Source organism: Bombus flavifrons, chromosome 1 (assembly GCF_040668555.2).
Source record: "Bombus flavifrons isolate JBK064 chromosome 1, iyBomFlav1_principal, whole genome shotgun sequence".
In the NCBI taxonomy this organism is placed as follows: Eukaryota; Metazoa; Arthropoda; class Insecta; order Hymenoptera; family Apidae; genus Bombus; species Bombus flavifrons.
This window is the reverse complement of record NC_138442.1, coordinates 9,916,342-9,934,050: the sequence shown is the minus strand read 5'-3', so window position 1 is coordinate 9,934,050 and position 17,709 is coordinate 9,916,342. Positions and strand designations below refer to the sequence as shown.

Genomic DNA, 17,709 nt, shown 5'->3' with positions numbered 1-17,709 from the left:
ACGATATTCCCTAAGATTGAATCGAATGTGATTTCAATGTTGATCGTATTACAGAACGCGAGACACAAAATCCCAAATAATATCATGTCTATTCTATACTTGATCTAGTTAGATAGAGTTAATGGTATGGATTACGAGCACTCATTCGTATACTATGCATACGAGATCCCATGATGCCGCGTGAAATAACGCGTGATCGCGAATGTATTGTAACTTTAGTATGTAGCGTCACTATTGTTCGACTAATGTACTTCATTCTCCTGTATTCTGCTTTACCCTCGCAGTACGCAACACTTTGCCAATAATGGACACAACGTGTTGCGCGGACGAAAGAGAGTACAGGAGAGTGAAGTACACTGAACAAACGATAGTGGCGTTACATACTAAAGCTACAATATGACTACGATTCAGTTGCATAGTATGTATGTATACATATCAATGATATCAACGATTGGTAATGTCGACCGAATAACTGTAAGCTCGGTAAATAAAAATAGGCAAATTTCAGTCAAATATGTACTGTTCGGTACGTATTTTAACAAGGCGATGAAAACGATGCGGTTTTCGCATAGATGAAAAGAAAATGTAACAGATGTTATATATATCTTTAACAACATGGTATATCGAAAAATTGCAAATGTAGTATATATTCCTTTTCTAATAACACGTATAGGACACAGATTTAAATGGTTGGATCGATAAGAAAATCTGTAATGTATAATATACATACACGCATACGTATGTATTCATTATAATGTATTCATTATATGCATATACATATACGTATAATAATATAATACGTACAGGAAGGAACTAGAACTATTTTTCTTTTTCTTAATCGTTTCCTGTTTTCCGTCGCGCCTTCTGACCCCTTGCCATTTCACACTTACAAATTATAATCTGTAGTTAATACGTAATCCGTAAACCGTAAGTTGCGACATATGGTAACCCCTATCGACTAGTCCATTCCCCTTACCTTCGGAGCAAGTTATGGCATCCCCTAACCCCGGTCACCGGTCCGGTGTCCCGTGACCCACAGCTACCTGCAGTCTGCAGCTACCAGACCTATAATTTCCAGGCAGAGGCTTACACCCTGGCCAGAACCGGAACCAAGCTGAAGCCGAGGTCGTGGGCAAAGCCATAGCTCAGCCGGGATCGGAGGGCGCGCATGCGTCTTTTTATTATTTTCTTGCGACTTTCTCGTTCTCCTATCGAATGTCGACAACGTTAATTTGCACGTCGCGACGACGATGACGACAAGGACGACGACAACGAAGACAACGACGACGTCGACGATGACGACAACGACAACGACGGCAACGACAACGACAACGACAACGACAACGACAACGACAACGACAACGACAACGACAACGACAACGACAACGACAACGACAACGACAACGACAACGACAACGACAACGACAACGACGATGACAACAATAACGATGAAGAAGACGATGAGAACAAGAAGAAGAAAGAGATTAAAAACGAACACGGTATCAACGTTATCGGCTATCGCGCGAATATCACCTTACATCGTTATTGCTACTGGCAAAAATAGAAGACGAAAACAAAGATGGGAGCGAAGACGAAGACGAGAACAGGGCTAGAATTAGGGACAAGGACAAGATTAACAGCAGCAACAGTTAGAAGAAGAAACGACGACTACTACGTGGACGGCGGTTACGACGAAAAGAAAACAAAGAAACAGAATCAAAACAAAAACAAAATGAATAAGACGAAGAAAGGAAGAAATAAAGAAATTTGGATAAAAGAGAATAATCTTAGTGGGACGGTTGTCGAGATGTGCAATATCGGAAGCGATACGCAGGAAAGATAGTTTAGAGAAAAGCAAAGGATCCGATTATCGGTAGCAGTGTCGAAATTTATATCTGTGTCGGTGGTGATGCAGTCACGCGTCAATCGTGGCCGACTGTTCCTTTGGATTGCTCGCGCGAGGTTCGCGCGGCGCGCGCGTGCTCCGAGCCACCGCGCATCGCGCATTACCCTTCTTTCAGTTTCTTCATGCTTATAGTGCTTCTATACGCGGTACACGATTCCCGTTGTCGTCGGCAACAGGTGAGCCATTCCAAACCTTCAGCTGCCTTGTGCTCTTTTTCCCCGTTTTTCACCAATTATTTTCGCGCTGTTTCTTTTCTTCTTATTTTCTCTCTCTCTCCTCCTTTCTCCCCCAAAGTCTCACTCCCCCTCTCATCTCCTTACCATCTTGTTCGATTTCTTTTTCTTTCTACTTTGTCCGATTTTGTTCTCGCTGTTCCAAGATCTGCTGTTTTATTGAAGCTAACCAACGATTCTATTAACACGGTGTTATTTAACTAACGATACGACGTATTACCGCTATTTTTGAATAATTGGCCGAACAATAGGCGAATTACACTCTAATCGATCGCGAGTTTCCCCGCGAACTTGTGCCAGAGGAATCGTGTTTCAGTTGACCACAGTCGCTCGAATGGTCTAGATGGAATCGCCGACTAACCCGCTACCTTAATTAACTACCATTGTTGGCTGTCGACGAACGTTCAAGCTGCCCCTTTTGACATTTGACAACCACTTTTCCGACCATCTGTTCGGTATTGTCGTTCGAAACCGGCACGATCATAGATTTTCAATCACAGATCAAATCATAGATTTTCAATCATTTCGCGCTCAAACGAATCTCAACGTTTCGCTTCGTTTCGTTCCGTTATCCGTTATTCGAGAAAAACGACATACTCGTACGTGAAACGCGCTATTCTCTTCCCATCCTGATCCTGAAATCGATTCCAATTATTTGAAATTCTTTACTCGGTGCGAATGTGATAAATTTTGCGTGACAGCATCTTGCTTTCTCTTACCGTCCATGATTGAAACAAACTTTGTCTCTGTCTTGTCTTTGGCGAATCGATAATATATGTGTGTGTATGGTTGTTAGTCGATCTTTAAACTTGCTGCGAATTTTTCCGAAACTGATTAAATATCGAATTAAAATTCAGGAAAAATCATCGAGTCCTCGAATTTGTTTTTATTTTCCATTTATTATTAATATACACGGCAAATGGTAAACAGCAATAGCGACATGTTACCAATTATATTTATCGAAGCAAGAAATAGAAAATAGAACGAACTGATGAGAATAAATGAATATGCTGGTAGAAAGTCGATTCCTCCCCTCTTGACAGCTGTGCCTAATTCGAATGTCCGTTAGCCTGTTCGGATTATGTTTATTCCTGATTGCGCGACCATTCGAAACGTAATGAATCCGACTGATGCGATTCAATTCGATTTATCTCTCGAGTTATACTCGTTGATTGTGCAATATGTATAGAGGATTGCCTACGAAGGTACGAGGTGGTAAATCGATAAGGAGTTGCGTAAGGAGAAACGAGAGGAGTCGCGAGACGAATTCACGAGAGAAAGAAAAAGACTGTGAATGGGCAGATTAGTAAAAATGTTGCTCTTGGAATACCGATTGATGTATATCGATCGTTGCACACGCAGAATAATCGATTAATCACCGCCATTATTGTCATCGTCGTCGTTGTCGTCGATATTGACTCGCGATAGCGAGTAAAAATGTATCGATCTAAGAATACGTTTGTGCTTAATAGTCCAGCAGGTGTATCCGTGGGAGAAGCAAGTGACTGGAAGAGGATAATCGAAAGTTGAGAAATTTGGCTGGAGCGATTAAACAAAGTGATTCGATGAACATTGAGGATTAACACGAAAGTCATTATGTTTGCCAAGTCGAAAAGCAGTGGCTCGACACCGAGCGTTATACTTCCGAATCCCCTTCAAAATTTATACGAAGTCGGCAAACAATCGGCTACCGCGGGCCCCGAAAACGCTTGGCGCATATATGACGGATACACGAAAACCGATCGAAAGGTAATACAATTTTTCAACGACCAGCATCCATCTTTTTCTCCTCCTTCACTCTTTTCCCCTCGTTGTTGCCCGTTTACTTGCTTCTTTTCTTTCGTTTTAGGAAGTGTCGATATTTTTCTTTGACAAAAGATCGGTCGATAAGCTGCACAAACCGAAACGAAAGGAGACCGTGACGGAAATTTTACGGAATGGAGCACGACAAATGGAACGATTCTCTCATCCAAAGATACTGCCAGTAAGAGATCTCTGCCTCTGTTTTCGTCGGATACACATTTTTTTCACAAATGCACGAAAAATCATCGTCGCTCCTTAATATCTATCCGTTTAGGCGTTCAAGGTGGAGGAATGCGCGGATAGTTTGGCATTCGCGTCGGAACCAGTGTTGGCTAGTCTTGCCAACGTTTTAGCCTATCAGGAGCAACAAGCGAATAACGTTGGTCAGTCGACGAGTAACGTAACGAAACAAACTTCCTCGGTCGCTGGTCATCGTGCAACGTACGCGAAAGAATACGAGTTGCTCGACATCGAAATCAAATATGGGTTGTTGCAGGTGAGGAAAGCGACTGGGGCTCAATCTAATTTATACTCGTGTCATATACTCTATTATAATAATAATAATAGTCTTCTTTTTCTCCTCTTTTTCTCTCTCTTTTTTTCTTTCATTCAGATCACGGAGGCTCTGCTTTTTCTTCACGGAACCTGCAAAGTTCTTCATAGGAACGTTTGTCCTGCCAGTATTATAATAACCAAAAGGGGTACTTGGAAATTGTCAGGGCTCGAATTTATCGGTGAGTCTGATCGCACGATCTCGTTTGACGTGCAGTTTTCGAGACACGATCTTTCGCGATTCGTTCGCTTTTTCTTGTCGTAGAAAAAGTTAACGAAGTACCGATGATACCATTGCAACCTTGGACTAACCGCATGCCGAAAATGACGCAGCCGAATCTCGATTACATAGGTAAGAATGTAAAAATATTCCGATCTTTCTTCCATTTACTTTTTTCTTTTTTCTTTTTCTTTGCGTTCGTAACGCGTTTACACGCTACAGCTCCGGAAGTGCAACAAAAGAAAGTGGGAGGCTTCTACAGCGATATGTATAGCTTTGGTATGACGATATGTGCAATTTTCAACCAAGGACGCCCGTTGATTCAAGGGAATCATAGTTGTTCCGAGTACCTGAAACAGCTGGAAAACGTAAGCAACTCTTTCTACGTAGTACAGTGTTCTCGTATTATCTCGTGTTATCTCTTAGCTATCATTGCGCGTGTCTCTAATTCTTTTCTAATATATTTAACCATTTATTTCCTTGTTCGTCGTTTCCTTTTCCATTGCCACAGCTGAAAGAACAAGTTGAGGTTATACTACCTCTAGTTCCTCTTCCGCTACGAGAAGCCGTTTCCCGACTGTTACACGTAGATCCAGAAAAGAGGCCGACCATTCAAGTTTTATCCATGATCAAATATTTTCAGTATGTAAATACGTTTCTTTCGAACGAACATTCCACCTCCTTTGTATTTATATTGTAATTATTCTACGCGAAATCATCTTCCACTTTGCTTTCATTTTGCAGAGATCCACCGGTATACGCGCTTCAATTTCTCGACGTTAGCAAAATGAAAGACGTATTACAGAAAGAGCATTTTTATACGACTACTTTGAAAGGAATATTGCCTTATATACCAAGGGTAATTCGTATAGTATACATATAAAATAGATTCACGTATAACGCAATACAATATAGTCTAACGATATAACGTAACGTGGCGTAATAAATATTTAACTACGCGACATGAAACACCATATGAAAACAATATATTTGAATCAACAGAAACTTTGGTATCAACATATCTGGACGTATTTGCAAACTGAGTTGGAAAGTCAAGAAGTGCAATCGGCTGTACTACAACCGGTACTTTACATCGTACAAAATAGTACACAAGAAGAGTACGATCAAATTGTATTTCCATCGTTACGGTAAATATTATATAAAAATATCTCTGTCTTGTTTCATTCGCGAATTTATTTGTTATTAATTGGCGAATGGAATCGTCGCGTAGGTCGCTTTTTTCGAATCGGAAATCGATTCAGGGTACGGTAACGCTGTTGGAAAATTTGCATTTGATATTAATGAAAACATCTCGAGAATATATAGAAGGTGAAGTACTTCCAATGTTATACACATCTTTCGAGAACTCAACTACTCAAGTACAGGTATGTGTACACAAGTGTATGTCAAATAAGAAAGAAAGCAAATAGAAGAAACAGAAATGGAAGAAAGGAGAGGTAAAAGAAGTAATGCGTATTAAATGGTTCGTAGACCGCAGCATTCGTAGCTGTATCGAACGTGACCGACTATATAGACGATGAGTCCATTCGAAATATCGTACTGCCGAAACTCCTTCAGGCGTTTGAAAAAAATTTAATAGATTCCCGAGTACTTATGAATGTGATCCCTTGCATTTTAAATCGGTTAGAGAAGCAGAAAATCATCGATTGCATCTTACCGTTGTTGTTCAATGTAAAGCTTCAAGAACCGGAGATAATCGTTCGGGTTGTACGTAAGTACACACGGTACATAAGTACGTTTGCATCCTTCTTCCCCGATTGAAGCTCTTGGGATAGTGGTTGTATTTGTTTCGAATAAAAATCGCGTCCATGCTTTATACCTATGTATATATAGATAACGTGTAACCGAATCAGCGTTGATCCACAACCACATACATGAATATGTAACGTAATAAAGACAACGACTATTCTGAAACTTTTAAACGGGGTTGTATGCGTATACGATGCACTTGCATTCCCACGATCGTCCTCGTTGTTGTTGTTGTTGTTGTTGATTGTTGCATATTCGATACTGACACCAAGGTTACGATTCAACTCCGACAGAGATTTACAGATTGATGTTAACCGACAAAAAGTACGGACTTTCTGTCAGCTGGATGGCGACTCGAGCGATGCCTTCTTTGCTACCTCATACTATCAACCCGGCACTGACTCTCGAACAATTTGAATTACTTCTCAAGGTGTTACAAGATATGCTGAATCACATCGAAAGGTGATGAAACGTTTGTTACAGATAATATAGATTTTACGTATAACTTGCGAAATTTCTACAAAGCATCGATAATCGCTGTTACACATTTTTTCGTTTGTTCTTTCGTTTTTGTTTCGTCGTTTCCTTTGCTTTTTTGTCCTTCCAAACAGAAATCAAAGGAATCAGTTAACCCTGGACAATCTGTCATTGTCGAGCCCGGAACGATATCGAAGTTTACGGCATCAACATAGTACGGATAATATGTACGTCGCGCCTTTCAACATACCAAACTTACGGATCGAGCAACGTAAAACTTCTTCGGCCGAAGACATGGCTCGGAAAAATAGCACAAGTAAGAATGGCACGAAAGAAGCAAATCACGTTCGAAATGCGTGTATAAGTGGAATCGCAAGTCGCGTGACTTTATAATAAATCCCGCTATTTCGTAGATTCGATGTCGTCGACGGTTTCAGCGGAAAACATGGCGAGAAAGAACTCGATGATAAGTAAGTTATTTTTCACGTACGCGTAATGGTACTTTCTACTACTTTTATAGACGAACGTTGTTCTTTAATAATTTCAACATTGTTCGAATCAGCCATGTTCAGATGGTTCTCGTCCTCGAACAACGACAACAGTAATTTCTTGAAAGTGGCGAATACCTTTACGAGCAGGCGGTTATCGGACAACACTCTGATGACACCGAAAATCCGAGTAGCACCGTCTTGTGAAAGTTCTCCAGGTGTTACACCCGGCGATGGATTACCAATCCGGCGCCATTCGAGTACCGGCCCTCAAGATCGACGAGGATCTAATATAAATTTATCGCCTCCTTTGGTATCGTACCTTTGCCATCCTATCGTTTACCCTGTTATCCTTTTTTCTTTCGGTTCGTTGTTTCAATTAGGAAAAGATAAGAAGAAATATATAAAACGTAATAAACCAACAAACAAATTGACCGTTTATAGTAAAAAGTAAGAACTAGCTTTCGTGGAGAAGCAACGGGGCAGAGAAAGAAAAAGAAAGAAAGAAAGAAAGAGAAAAAAGGGGGAAAAGAGAGAAAGAAAGGAGGGTTGCAGTAAGGGAGTAGTAAAGATGTGATTCTCTCGATAGGGTGGAGGAATGCCGATTACCAGTAGCAGTGTACCATACTTGGTTAGTTCAAGCATGAACAGTATACGAGGTCCGAGGCGTCCGTCCGTTTCTTCGACGTCTTCTCAGCAAGGGACCGGACTTCTACAGCAGGTTGGCTCCAGCATGGTAAGACAACAACCCCCCATCTGCCTCAACCTCAATGGACTACCACCACCACCACCACCACAACCACAACCACCAACACTTTCTCCATTACTCCAGCTACCGGGACAGCCTTTCCACTGACCCTTCGTTACAGCTACAGCGTAAGAATATTCACTAGCTTATCCGAAGACGTCGCCGATGCTCTCTTTTCTTTTCTTTAGTAATATACGACTCGTAGATCGATAATGTCCATCGTTCTCGTCACGCTGTGTCTTCTTTTCTTTCAAAAGAGAAACGAAAAGTAGAGAAAAAAAGAAAGAAAAAGGAACACCATCTCTGTGATTATGACGTAAAGTGAACATCGTTCACGGTATTCACGTATATTCACGTAGTGGCGCATTTTGCAATTTGGATAGTTTGTCAAGCAAAAACATATACATATCTTTTTTTTTTTACAGCAAACGGACAATTCCTGCTTATCCTACTTTTCTCCCATGTTCTCTCTCTCTCTCTCTCTCTTTTTCTCTGTCTCTTTTTCTTTCATTCATTTTTTCACTAGTTCGCTCGCTCGCTCGCTCGTCCAGTTTTAATCCTTCCTACCTTTCTCTGATTGCCTGCTCTGATCTACTACTCACAATCTATCGAATCTTTTATTGTTCACGATCTTCCGATTTCCTTCGATTTACGTATATATGTATGTACAAGCACCAATGCTTCGCAGCTACTTGTATCGCGTGCATATATCATGTATATATCGTGGATGATTTTTCGGAAATCGACGAAACAAAGTAACATATTGTATCATTTTTCGATGGCACGACAAACATCAGTAATTATACACTTGTCTTTTGTTTCGTTACAGTACCAATTCTTCAACAAACAATTCGACGCTTGAACCGTGACCTTCGTAGGATACCGCGTACCCATTGTCATAACGAACAATTGGTTACTAGTTACTAATTACTAGTTACTGGTGGTTACCGTCCGCGCGATACGACGCGACGCAGTCAAGGTAAATAGCAGCAAATAAGAATAATTTGATAGGGATCTCGTTGAAGTTGGAGAAATGGCTTTTGGTTGATCGATCTCGCTACATTATCCTATGTATGTACCTAGTCATATCGGACGTACGTCGAATAACTTTTACTCTTGAGATGGATATACTTGGACCTAAAATGTATCGGTCATCCGTAGAAACGTAGTAGCACGAGTAAGGACTTTGATTTCTTGCAGAAAATATCGATTTATTCGAGACCTTCTAAAGTGGCCTAATCCCATAATAAGTAAAACATAGTTGTCAATTTGTCTGTGTAATCGTTTAAGACATTCTGAAAAAACACGAACGAATGTGTTTAGTACGTGGCCTGTCGTTGCACGTAGAGTCGATGCAGTTGAAAGTAACGCGAGCTTCCGACCAAGTGGCGAGAGTAAATGCGTTTTAAAAGGCGCTCCAAAAGAGAAAAGCATTTTTCCATGCATGTTCCTGCAAGTACAATCAAATTTAATTACGTAACGCGATGCGTGAGTCATCTCGACTATTCCAAGTCAATTATAGATAATGCTATCAATTTCTTCATATTATGCATCCGCTTTTTCTCTAAATTTCACTTCTTTTCTTGCAAACGTAACGCTGAAAGCGAAAATTTGGCTGCTTTCACTACCTGAAAAATAATAACAGGTTATCTCGTTGTATATCGTTTCGAGGAAAATAACTTTATTTATTCTCTTATTACTAGTAAGCAAACTTATCGTTATTTGCGTTCGCTTATGACGGAGGAAAAACGTACGCAAACAACGTAACAAACGTCGATGAAAAATAGCAACACGCTGTATAGGATATAAATTGTGTGTTGGAATCTGATAGAAGCGATTGAAAGTTGAAAAATTTAATTTGTGTAAAAGTGTCGTGCAAAAATATCAGATGTTGCAACTAGGTGTATTTCGATGCACATGTATACATATCAAACATGCACAGTTGTACGCGTGATAGCTTAAATATCTCCACTTTGGCGACATTTCCTCTCCTCGATCGCGTTGGAAGTTTGTTTGTTGAATTCTCGATAAAAAGTATATTGTTATAGTATATTTTGGAACGTATGCAGGTGTGTGCGTGTGTTGTGTACGAGACGATATGCGTAGAATCGTGAAAATGTAAGAGAATGGAAAAACGGAGAAGATAAATATGTTAACGTTAACGTAAGAGTTAAACGTAAGAGTATTTAGGAACGTAATAGCAGGCAAATCGCAGCGCAGGAGACTGACTGCTTTTCTGGATAATGACGCGGCACTAGAAAACAAAGTGTCCTTAAGATTCGCGCTAAGAACTAGTTTTCGTTTGCTAGATCACGATCTACGTGATCAGAAACGAATAGTATCGTTGAGATAGAACTGCGTGGACAATCTTGGGCAATTTTCGGCAATCTTGGACAATCTTGGACAATCTTGGATAATCGTTGACAATCATCATCGAGATCGAGAACTCGCGAAAAAGTTGATGCCACTTTTAAACCGAATTCCATTGAATTTCATTGGCCGGAATGATGTTTGCGTCCCTGTGAATCATCTCTTAATAATTAATTGGCGGAATTGTAATTGCGGAAAACATTTGAACGGTTGTTCGTGTAATATCGCTTCGGCTATCATCGGTTTATCGGCGAGAAAGCGAGTCTCAGGATCTCACGTATTCCAAGTATCGCGACTGTATCGTACAAACAGAAAATGACAATCATATTCGATTGCGGAGCTACGCCGAATATTGAAATTTTCCAATTCTAGAACGTAAATTTCTTTGACCTGTCGTGTGTAAGTAAGTAAGTACCTGTCGTCGATCGATAACGTCGACCGTATTATTCTTCCCATCGAATGTTTTCCTTCGTCCACTTTGTCGTGTTGTTTGTCGCTTCTTCCATTTTTCACCTATATTCCCTTCTCTTTATTTCTTCCATCCTTCTTCCTAAAGTCTATTCTATTCCACCTTGACCGTTCCGATTTTACACAGTACAACGGCTGTGAACCGTTTAAAAGTTGAAACGATCGTACCTCCCTTTTCGATGCAGACGAAAGCGTGATAATACCGTGGGGTGACTGTAAGACTGAGGAACTGTCGCGAGCGTATTGCTACTTATCGTTAGATACGATACGATACGATACGATACAATACGATATACCAGTAACGGTTGAAAAGAAACGGCACCTCGTGGTAGGCATGTACCGAAGATCGACTGCATCGAAATCTAACGCAATTCGCCGTTTACGATCAATTACGATGTTCCCATTGTCATTATTGTTATCATTGTATTCTGTAATTTTCTATGTGTAAATGCGAATACACGCAACGAGTAACGTGCTCAATAGATTTCCTATCGAGATTAAGTGTCGAACGCGATCGATCATTCTCCGTGATGTCTTTCGCAACCGACTTCCTTTCTCGACTAACTTTAGTCCGTTCTTCGATCGTCCGTTCTTGTTATTATGTATATTTCGTGTATCTCTTTCGAAGGATGTACCATAATAAAAATGATGCTACTTGATTTAATGTATCTTCCACCTTGTTTACGCCGTTTCGGATACTACAGATTAACAAGAGACACGAACAAAGTAATCGTTAATGAAACGAAACGCGAAATTTGTGAATGAAATATTGAATAGCGAAGAGCTACTGGGCTACAGCAGGAGGGATAAACGGTGAAACGCTGGACATGCGGCTTCGCTTCCCTAACCAAGTTTCACGTATCACGAAACAGTGTGCGAGTGTGTCGTACGTTTGATGAAACGAGTATCTGAACGAATAACCTTATCGTATTAATTATAAGGAGCAACAGCGATAATAACAGAAAGGATGAACCAGTTGGTAGACTACGCGGAACCCTGCACATCGAACAGTGGAACATGTAGGTTATGCCTTCGCGTAGAAAATCGTTTAATATCGATATTTGACGACGGAGAAACCTCGAAACAGTTGCGTTCTCGCATTCGAGATTGCTGCCCCATAAGGGTAAGTAGTTTCCCCATACTTTTTACGTTACAATTTTTATTCTTTCTTTCTTCACCGGTTCATCGATCACTGCTTTTTCTTCTTCTTTTTCATTTCTTGTCGTTTTACATGTTTGATACACGATGCTTTTATACGTAATTACATATATATGTACACATGGTACGCTTTTACGACGCACTATTCGTCTATAACTTTTTTATATATACGCATATATTTGGGTTAGCTGTTTGAAGACGACAGACTGCCAAAGACGATTTGTCGCGAATGCGAAGGGAAGATAGCCGTTACATTCGAATTTCGCGAACAATGCAGAAGATCGGACCGCGTCTTAAGATTACGGTACGAATCGTGCCGCGCAAACAAATCAGTTTCTATAAATGAATCCAATTGGAAGATCGGTTCGGTAAGTAAGATTAATACTTAATCAATATTGTGTAAGTTTAATACAAGTTATTTTTGGAAACTCTGGGAAGGCACCGATTAAAAGATTACTTGGTAATTATATAGAAAACGGTGCACATCACGGATTTTAATGCTTTTCTAATGTGTCGCGATTGCAGGATCGCAGCATTGGAAAGTATGCGTGTACTACGAGACCCGAAACGACCGACTCGAAAACGCAAAGTACATTCGAAAAAAAACAGGAGGAAAATTCAAATTCAACGCATCTTTGGCGAAAATCGGAAATCGTATGTGGCGAAGATGCAAAAACAGATGGAAAGACGATGGCGAGATTGTCACGACGTCAGCTTGTCGAACGATGTCACGTTGAAGAAGGAAAAAGCGAAAACAACGAGGAAAATCGCGTGTCGAAAGAAAGCGGTGGCGATGGCGATGGCGGTGGCGGTAACGTGTTTAACGTGCAAAGTTACGGTGATACTGCGACGTCCATGGCGACGCAAGTACGGTATCTATGCGACATTTGCAGTAAAACGTTTGCTTCGAAATCTGGACTGCGATTTCACTTGAAATCGCACAATGCCGTAAAGTCTTATCCCTGTCGATACTGTGGCAAAAGATTCGTGATTCCCAGTTACACGAAGAGACACGAGAAAATTCACGCGGGTGACAAACGGTTCGTCTGTCAATTTTGCAGCGCGACGTTCGCCTCTTCGAACGGTTTGAAATATCACTTGAGACTGCATTCCGGCGAGGCAAATTATCATTGTGAAATTTGTAGCAAGTCTTTTTATCGACACAAATATTTAAAGGAACACGTATTCACTCACACGGGAGAAAAACCATATGTTTGTAAGGCATGTGGTGCTTCCTATGCAAGTTCTGGCAGCTTGTTCGTTCATAAGAAACGATGTAAGAATAAGTAGAAGATATAAGTAAAATAAATAATATATATATAATATATAATATATTATATATATATATATTACACGTGTGTATAAAAGAACGATAATCTCTGACCTGACCCCACTGAATTTCATCGGGATCGGTACCGCATTCCGACACTATGATTCCAATCCTTGGGCATTCCGATGATGATGATAATGATAATGATGCATATTAAAGAGCAAACTCGTTTCTTTCGCATTGATGCAAAGGGAAGGGGGATTTCCAGTAAGGAAAAGAAACAACTTGCACAAGATAATAGCGTAAGATGCAAGATGGTTAAAGTAGTAAAGATGTAAACACCAGAGGAAAAAGTAATTTATTTATTTCGTACAAGGGAATAATTAACTGTTATCGTATCGAAATAACAGTTTTCTAGAACGCTAATCATGGCGATATCTGGTTTGACTCGCGATTATTTTCGTAGACGATTATACATATAGGGGTATATAAACGTTGAAATAGCTGGAACGAAGAATATTTTCCAAGGGACAAAATCGCGAATAATAACGGCGATAATAATTAAAGAGGTAGCGTACCCGGGCGATCTATCGTTTAAGTTCGAGTATCTGGACCGCTTACGAGCAAACGAGCAGCTGCGATGCGACGATTAACAAAAGTCTTTGGTATGGAAAAGAAGGTGGTTCGATATCGAATCGAATCAAATCAAGTAAAACGCTATCGGGATCGACAATCAGAGTTTCTGCGTAAAGACATTTCCGATGAAGCGATCGACATCCATCGATTGGTGTCCGATCGGAACCACGTAAGACCTAGGGAATATTTGCCGTTGAGGTTGGCGTGTTGACATCGACTAAACCACCATCCACCGCGATAGTTTCTCGCGCAATGAGTCGTGCTAGCGTCCATGTCTCGATCTTTCGCGCTGAATGACATACCGTTCTGATAGGAGAGAGCGTCAGTTGCGTTTCCGGAATACCCGTAAACATCTAACCTGTAACCGGTCTCCTCAGATTCGACTCTGAACGACTGATATTCCGCGCGCCAACGTTCTCCGTAAATGTCCAACATGTCGATTCGAAGGCTGGTGCAGTTGTCACCGTGATTGGTCAGCCTGTGAAGGATTTCGTTGCCGATCCAATACTCACTAACCGGAGAGCCGAACCCGACGGAATAATCGTTCCAGTTTCGATCAAAGTCGAGAGTCCCATCGATACGACGCGCTATCACCATCCAACCTCCGCGACAAAACACCAACATCGGTCTGCCTCCTTTGCCTGCTTCCGAAAGTCGCAGCCCGTCCATAGGTTCGTTCGCTGTCGTTTGTTCGCAATCGCCCGTCAAATTCTTCCCAATTAAATGATATCGATCCTCCAGGTGTTCGAAACTCGAGAACAACGAGTTGTCGGACGATAACGACGACGATGATGACGAGATGGTGGTAGTAGTTGTGGTTGTGGTTATGGTATCCGACGCGATACTCGACAAGTATCTCTGAAAATCAGTCGTCGAATGGATACCGTTTAATCGATCGATCGCCTCTTGTTGTTTGTCGCTCCTCTCTTGAAGCTTAGACGCGCTTACGCTTAACGCTTGCACGGTGCGACGTAAATTGCTTAGCTCTTCCCTGGTTAACGAAAGTTCAGCAGCTTTTCGAGCGGCATTTACATCGAGCCGTGTCAATTCTCTCCTCACGAACGAGTTGTTCGTTTCCATAACGTCCTCCAGAGTTCGCAACGAGTCGATCAGTCGTGAGCCAAGCGATTCGTTCACTTTCTTCGTGAAAAATCCATTCTCGGTAACATTTGAAATTTTGCGGGACAATTCGACGTGACCCTTTTCCAAGCTTTTTATTCGTTTACTCAAACTCGTCCATTCTTGATTCTCGTACGTGGCGATACGCTTTTCCAACGACGCTCGTCTCCGAGCCGACAACAAAATTTTACGCTCCAGACTCTTTAAACGATCGTCCAGCCGCGTTCGATGCGCCTCCTCCTTTCTTTTCCAATATCCGTGTTTTCTCGCGAACCTGCGCCGAGAGGATCGTACACTGTACGACGCGGCAGCTGTAGTCTCGCGATCGCTATCCCTTGTAACCATTCCACTAAAATACGACGATACCGCTGCTGCCGTTGTTCTCGTCTTCCTTTCCGCTTCTTCTTCTCCTGCTCCTCCTCCGTTACGTTGAGCCACCGAATTTGCCACATTAGCGGAAAACGATTCGCATTTAAGAGACTTTACCTCAATTTGCATGGAATTCAACTGAAATTCAAATTATATCTTGTTATTGAACGTTACTATCAATTAGTTTCGTGTTATTATACGTAAGGTAGTTCTACACGTTTCAATAGTATTCGTTCTAGAGTAGACGAAAATCTGTCAGGAATTTGCGGAGAATCGCGTAGAGGAAAAGAGGCGACAGCACGAGGCAAGATATAGGAGAAGATATAGGAAATAAAATACAAAGGACGAGAAGAGGGCGGAATGTAAAAGGGACTGAAAGAAAGGGACCGATGAAAATGAAACCGATAGCCAAGCGAAACAAAGACGAAAGTTTTGAAGAGCAGCTGCAGAACGATGGAACGATCTGCCACTGAAATCGATTTGGATTGGCTGACGCACGAAGCGGCTGGAAACAGCAGGTGTTTCGGTTTGTCGGCATTCTACGTGCACGATGGACGCGATATATGTATAATACTTACGTACATCGAATTACAGAGTTTCTGCAGCTGTCTTAAAAGAAGGTAACTAAGTGTATGTATGTGAGTACTTACAGCGCACAACCATTTGCAATCAGGGATACGACGAGAAAGGGGTGGGGTTGGTAGGAAGGGAAGAAGATGGTAAGAGAAAAAGGAAGAGAAAAAAGGAAAGGAAAGGAAGAGAAAGAGTGGCAGATGCGCGTGCGATCGATCGGGCACGAGCAGGTGGCCACGCGGCGAACGCAAGAATGAACAAGATGGCAGAATGGAAAAAGAGAGAAAAAGAAAAATGTAAAGCTCGGGAGAAAGTGGAAGTGGAAAAGAGAAGGATGAAAAAAAGAGGACGCGACAATGTTACCTGACTGGCAATGTCGGCGCAGGTGCGAAACAACAGACTAAAGCGTTCCTTCATCGCAGCGATATCAACGCGAATCGTTCCGAGAATCGCTTCGATTTTGGCGATTCTGCCGCCGAGATTTCCAATTCCTCTTCCAACCGCAGCTACGTCTCCCTTCAATAGAGATAGCTCGCCTTTCATTCTCGATCTCTCGGCAAGTTCTTCGCTCGCGTTTCTTGTACGAAGAACTTGGGCAACTTCGCCTTGAAGTTCGGTCACCGCGCTTCCTAGCCATCTCACTCGCAACCTTTCGTTTTTCGCCTCGTTCCCGTTACCGCCACGTAGAGAGATCACTTCCTTTCTGAGAACGAGAACACACCACCACCAGAGCAGAGATCCTGCTCGTTAATTGGAAATCGACCAGCTATGGAGCGCACGATGCAACAACAACAAACCAACAAACATTTTCTTTTACCTCAGTTGTTTGATTTCGTTCTTTAGAACGAACAACTCTGTATTTTTCTCGATCGCACGCTTCAAGCTTGCCTCGAGAGCGTTGTAATCCTGTTGTCGATGATCGAGAAGAGCGTTTACTTGTTCCCGTAGCGACCTTATAGCATCGGAAACATTTTCATCGCCGCAAGTTTCTTTCCGGGTAATAATCGTAACCAACGTTACGCACAACAGCCAATCTTTCCTATTCATATTTCGACTGATCGCGTTATTAGCATCGAAAGTGAAACAGCATCGGCCAACTACAAGGATCTCTTTCGTTATTAGATATGACCTGCGGATCGACGCGACGATAATTTTTTTTCTTTTGCGATCGTCAAACGTCGAACGTAACCGACTCGACCACCGAAACCTCACTGGCTTAACCGACAGCCGCCCTACCAGTTTTATATCGTCCTTCTCATGAAAGGTTGGGGGTAGAGAGCACAAGGAGCAGGTGTCCGCTTGCTAACGCAGTCAACGTGCTCCATGGCCATGCATTGTCTCGTGCCTGCAAGCTGTGCCGCCTTCGTCACACCGTTACCGATCCTTTACCGCTCAACATTCTTCGGTTCGTCGAAATCTTCACGAATCATTAACGGCGTTCCACTCATCGATTAAGAAATTATATTTCCACATGGCCATACGTTGCGAGTCAATTTCATTACCGCGCGTCCAATTTCGTCGTAAAACGGTTAATGAAAACAGGAAGAGT

The 17,709-nt window shown here is 41.7% G+C and overlaps 3 protein-coding genes across 5 annotated transcripts; 2 read left to right on the top strand and 1 right to left on the bottom strand.

The window, feature by feature from the left end:
• Nucleotides 1-924: 924 nt before the first annotated feature.
• Nucleotides 925-9,745, top strand: bma (SCY1-like protein bma). 3 transcript variants are annotated; one of them, XM_069125564.1, is made up of 18 exons: nt 925-2,082; nt 3,612-3,888; nt 3,989-4,123; nt 4,217-4,438; nt 4,556-4,676; nt 4,760-4,846; nt 4,937-5,082; nt 5,226-5,356; nt 5,459-5,573; nt 5,717-5,862; nt 5,946-6,099; nt 6,206-6,446; nt 6,778-6,946; nt 7,096-7,277; nt 7,375-7,431; nt 7,524-7,762; nt 8,039-8,325; nt 9,027-9,745. In XM_069125564.1, the coding sequence occupies exons 2-17, from the start codon at nt 3,736-3,738 to the stop codon at nt 8,303-8,305; spliced, it is 2,565 nt and encodes an 854-aa protein (XP_068981665.1). In that variant the 5' UTR covers nt 925-2,082; nt 3,612-3,735; the 3' UTR covers nt 8,306-8,325; nt 9,027-9,745. The 3 variants fall into 3 exon arrangements, with proteins under 3 accessions (XP_068981665.1, XP_068981682.1, XP_068981674.1); XM_069125581.1 differs by having other exon boundaries at nt 927-2,082; nt 8,039-8,185; XM_069125573.1 differs by lacking the exon at nt 925-2,082 and having other exon boundaries at nt 2,161-3,888.
• Nucleotides 9,746-10,374: 629 nt separating this feature from the next.
• On the top strand, nt 10,375-13,811 carry LOC138186150 (zinc finger protein 846). The gene is made up of 3 exons (XM_069125719.1): nt 10,375-12,158; nt 12,382-12,561; nt 12,719-13,811. The coding sequence occupies exons 1-3, from the start codon at nt 12,003-12,005 to the stop codon at nt 13,481-13,483; spliced, it is 1,101 nt and encodes a 366-aa protein (XP_068981820.1). The 5' UTR covers nt 10,375-12,002; the 3' UTR covers nt 13,484-13,811.
• A 17-nt stretch (nt 13,812-13,828) lies between these two features.
• On the bottom strand, nt 13,829-17,576 carry LOC138186078 (protein scabrous). Its single transcript, XM_069125601.1, has 3 exons — nt 16,978-17,576; nt 16,524-16,863; nt 13,829-15,725 (listed from the first exon to the last, which is right to left on the bottom strand). Exons 1-3 carry the CDS (start codon nt 17,205-17,207, stop codon nt 14,181-14,183), a joined length of 2,115 nt encoding a protein of 704 aa, XP_068981702.1. The 5' UTR covers nt 17,208-17,576; the 3' UTR covers nt 13,829-14,180.
• Between the last annotated feature and the right edge of the window lie 133 nt (nt 17,577-17,709).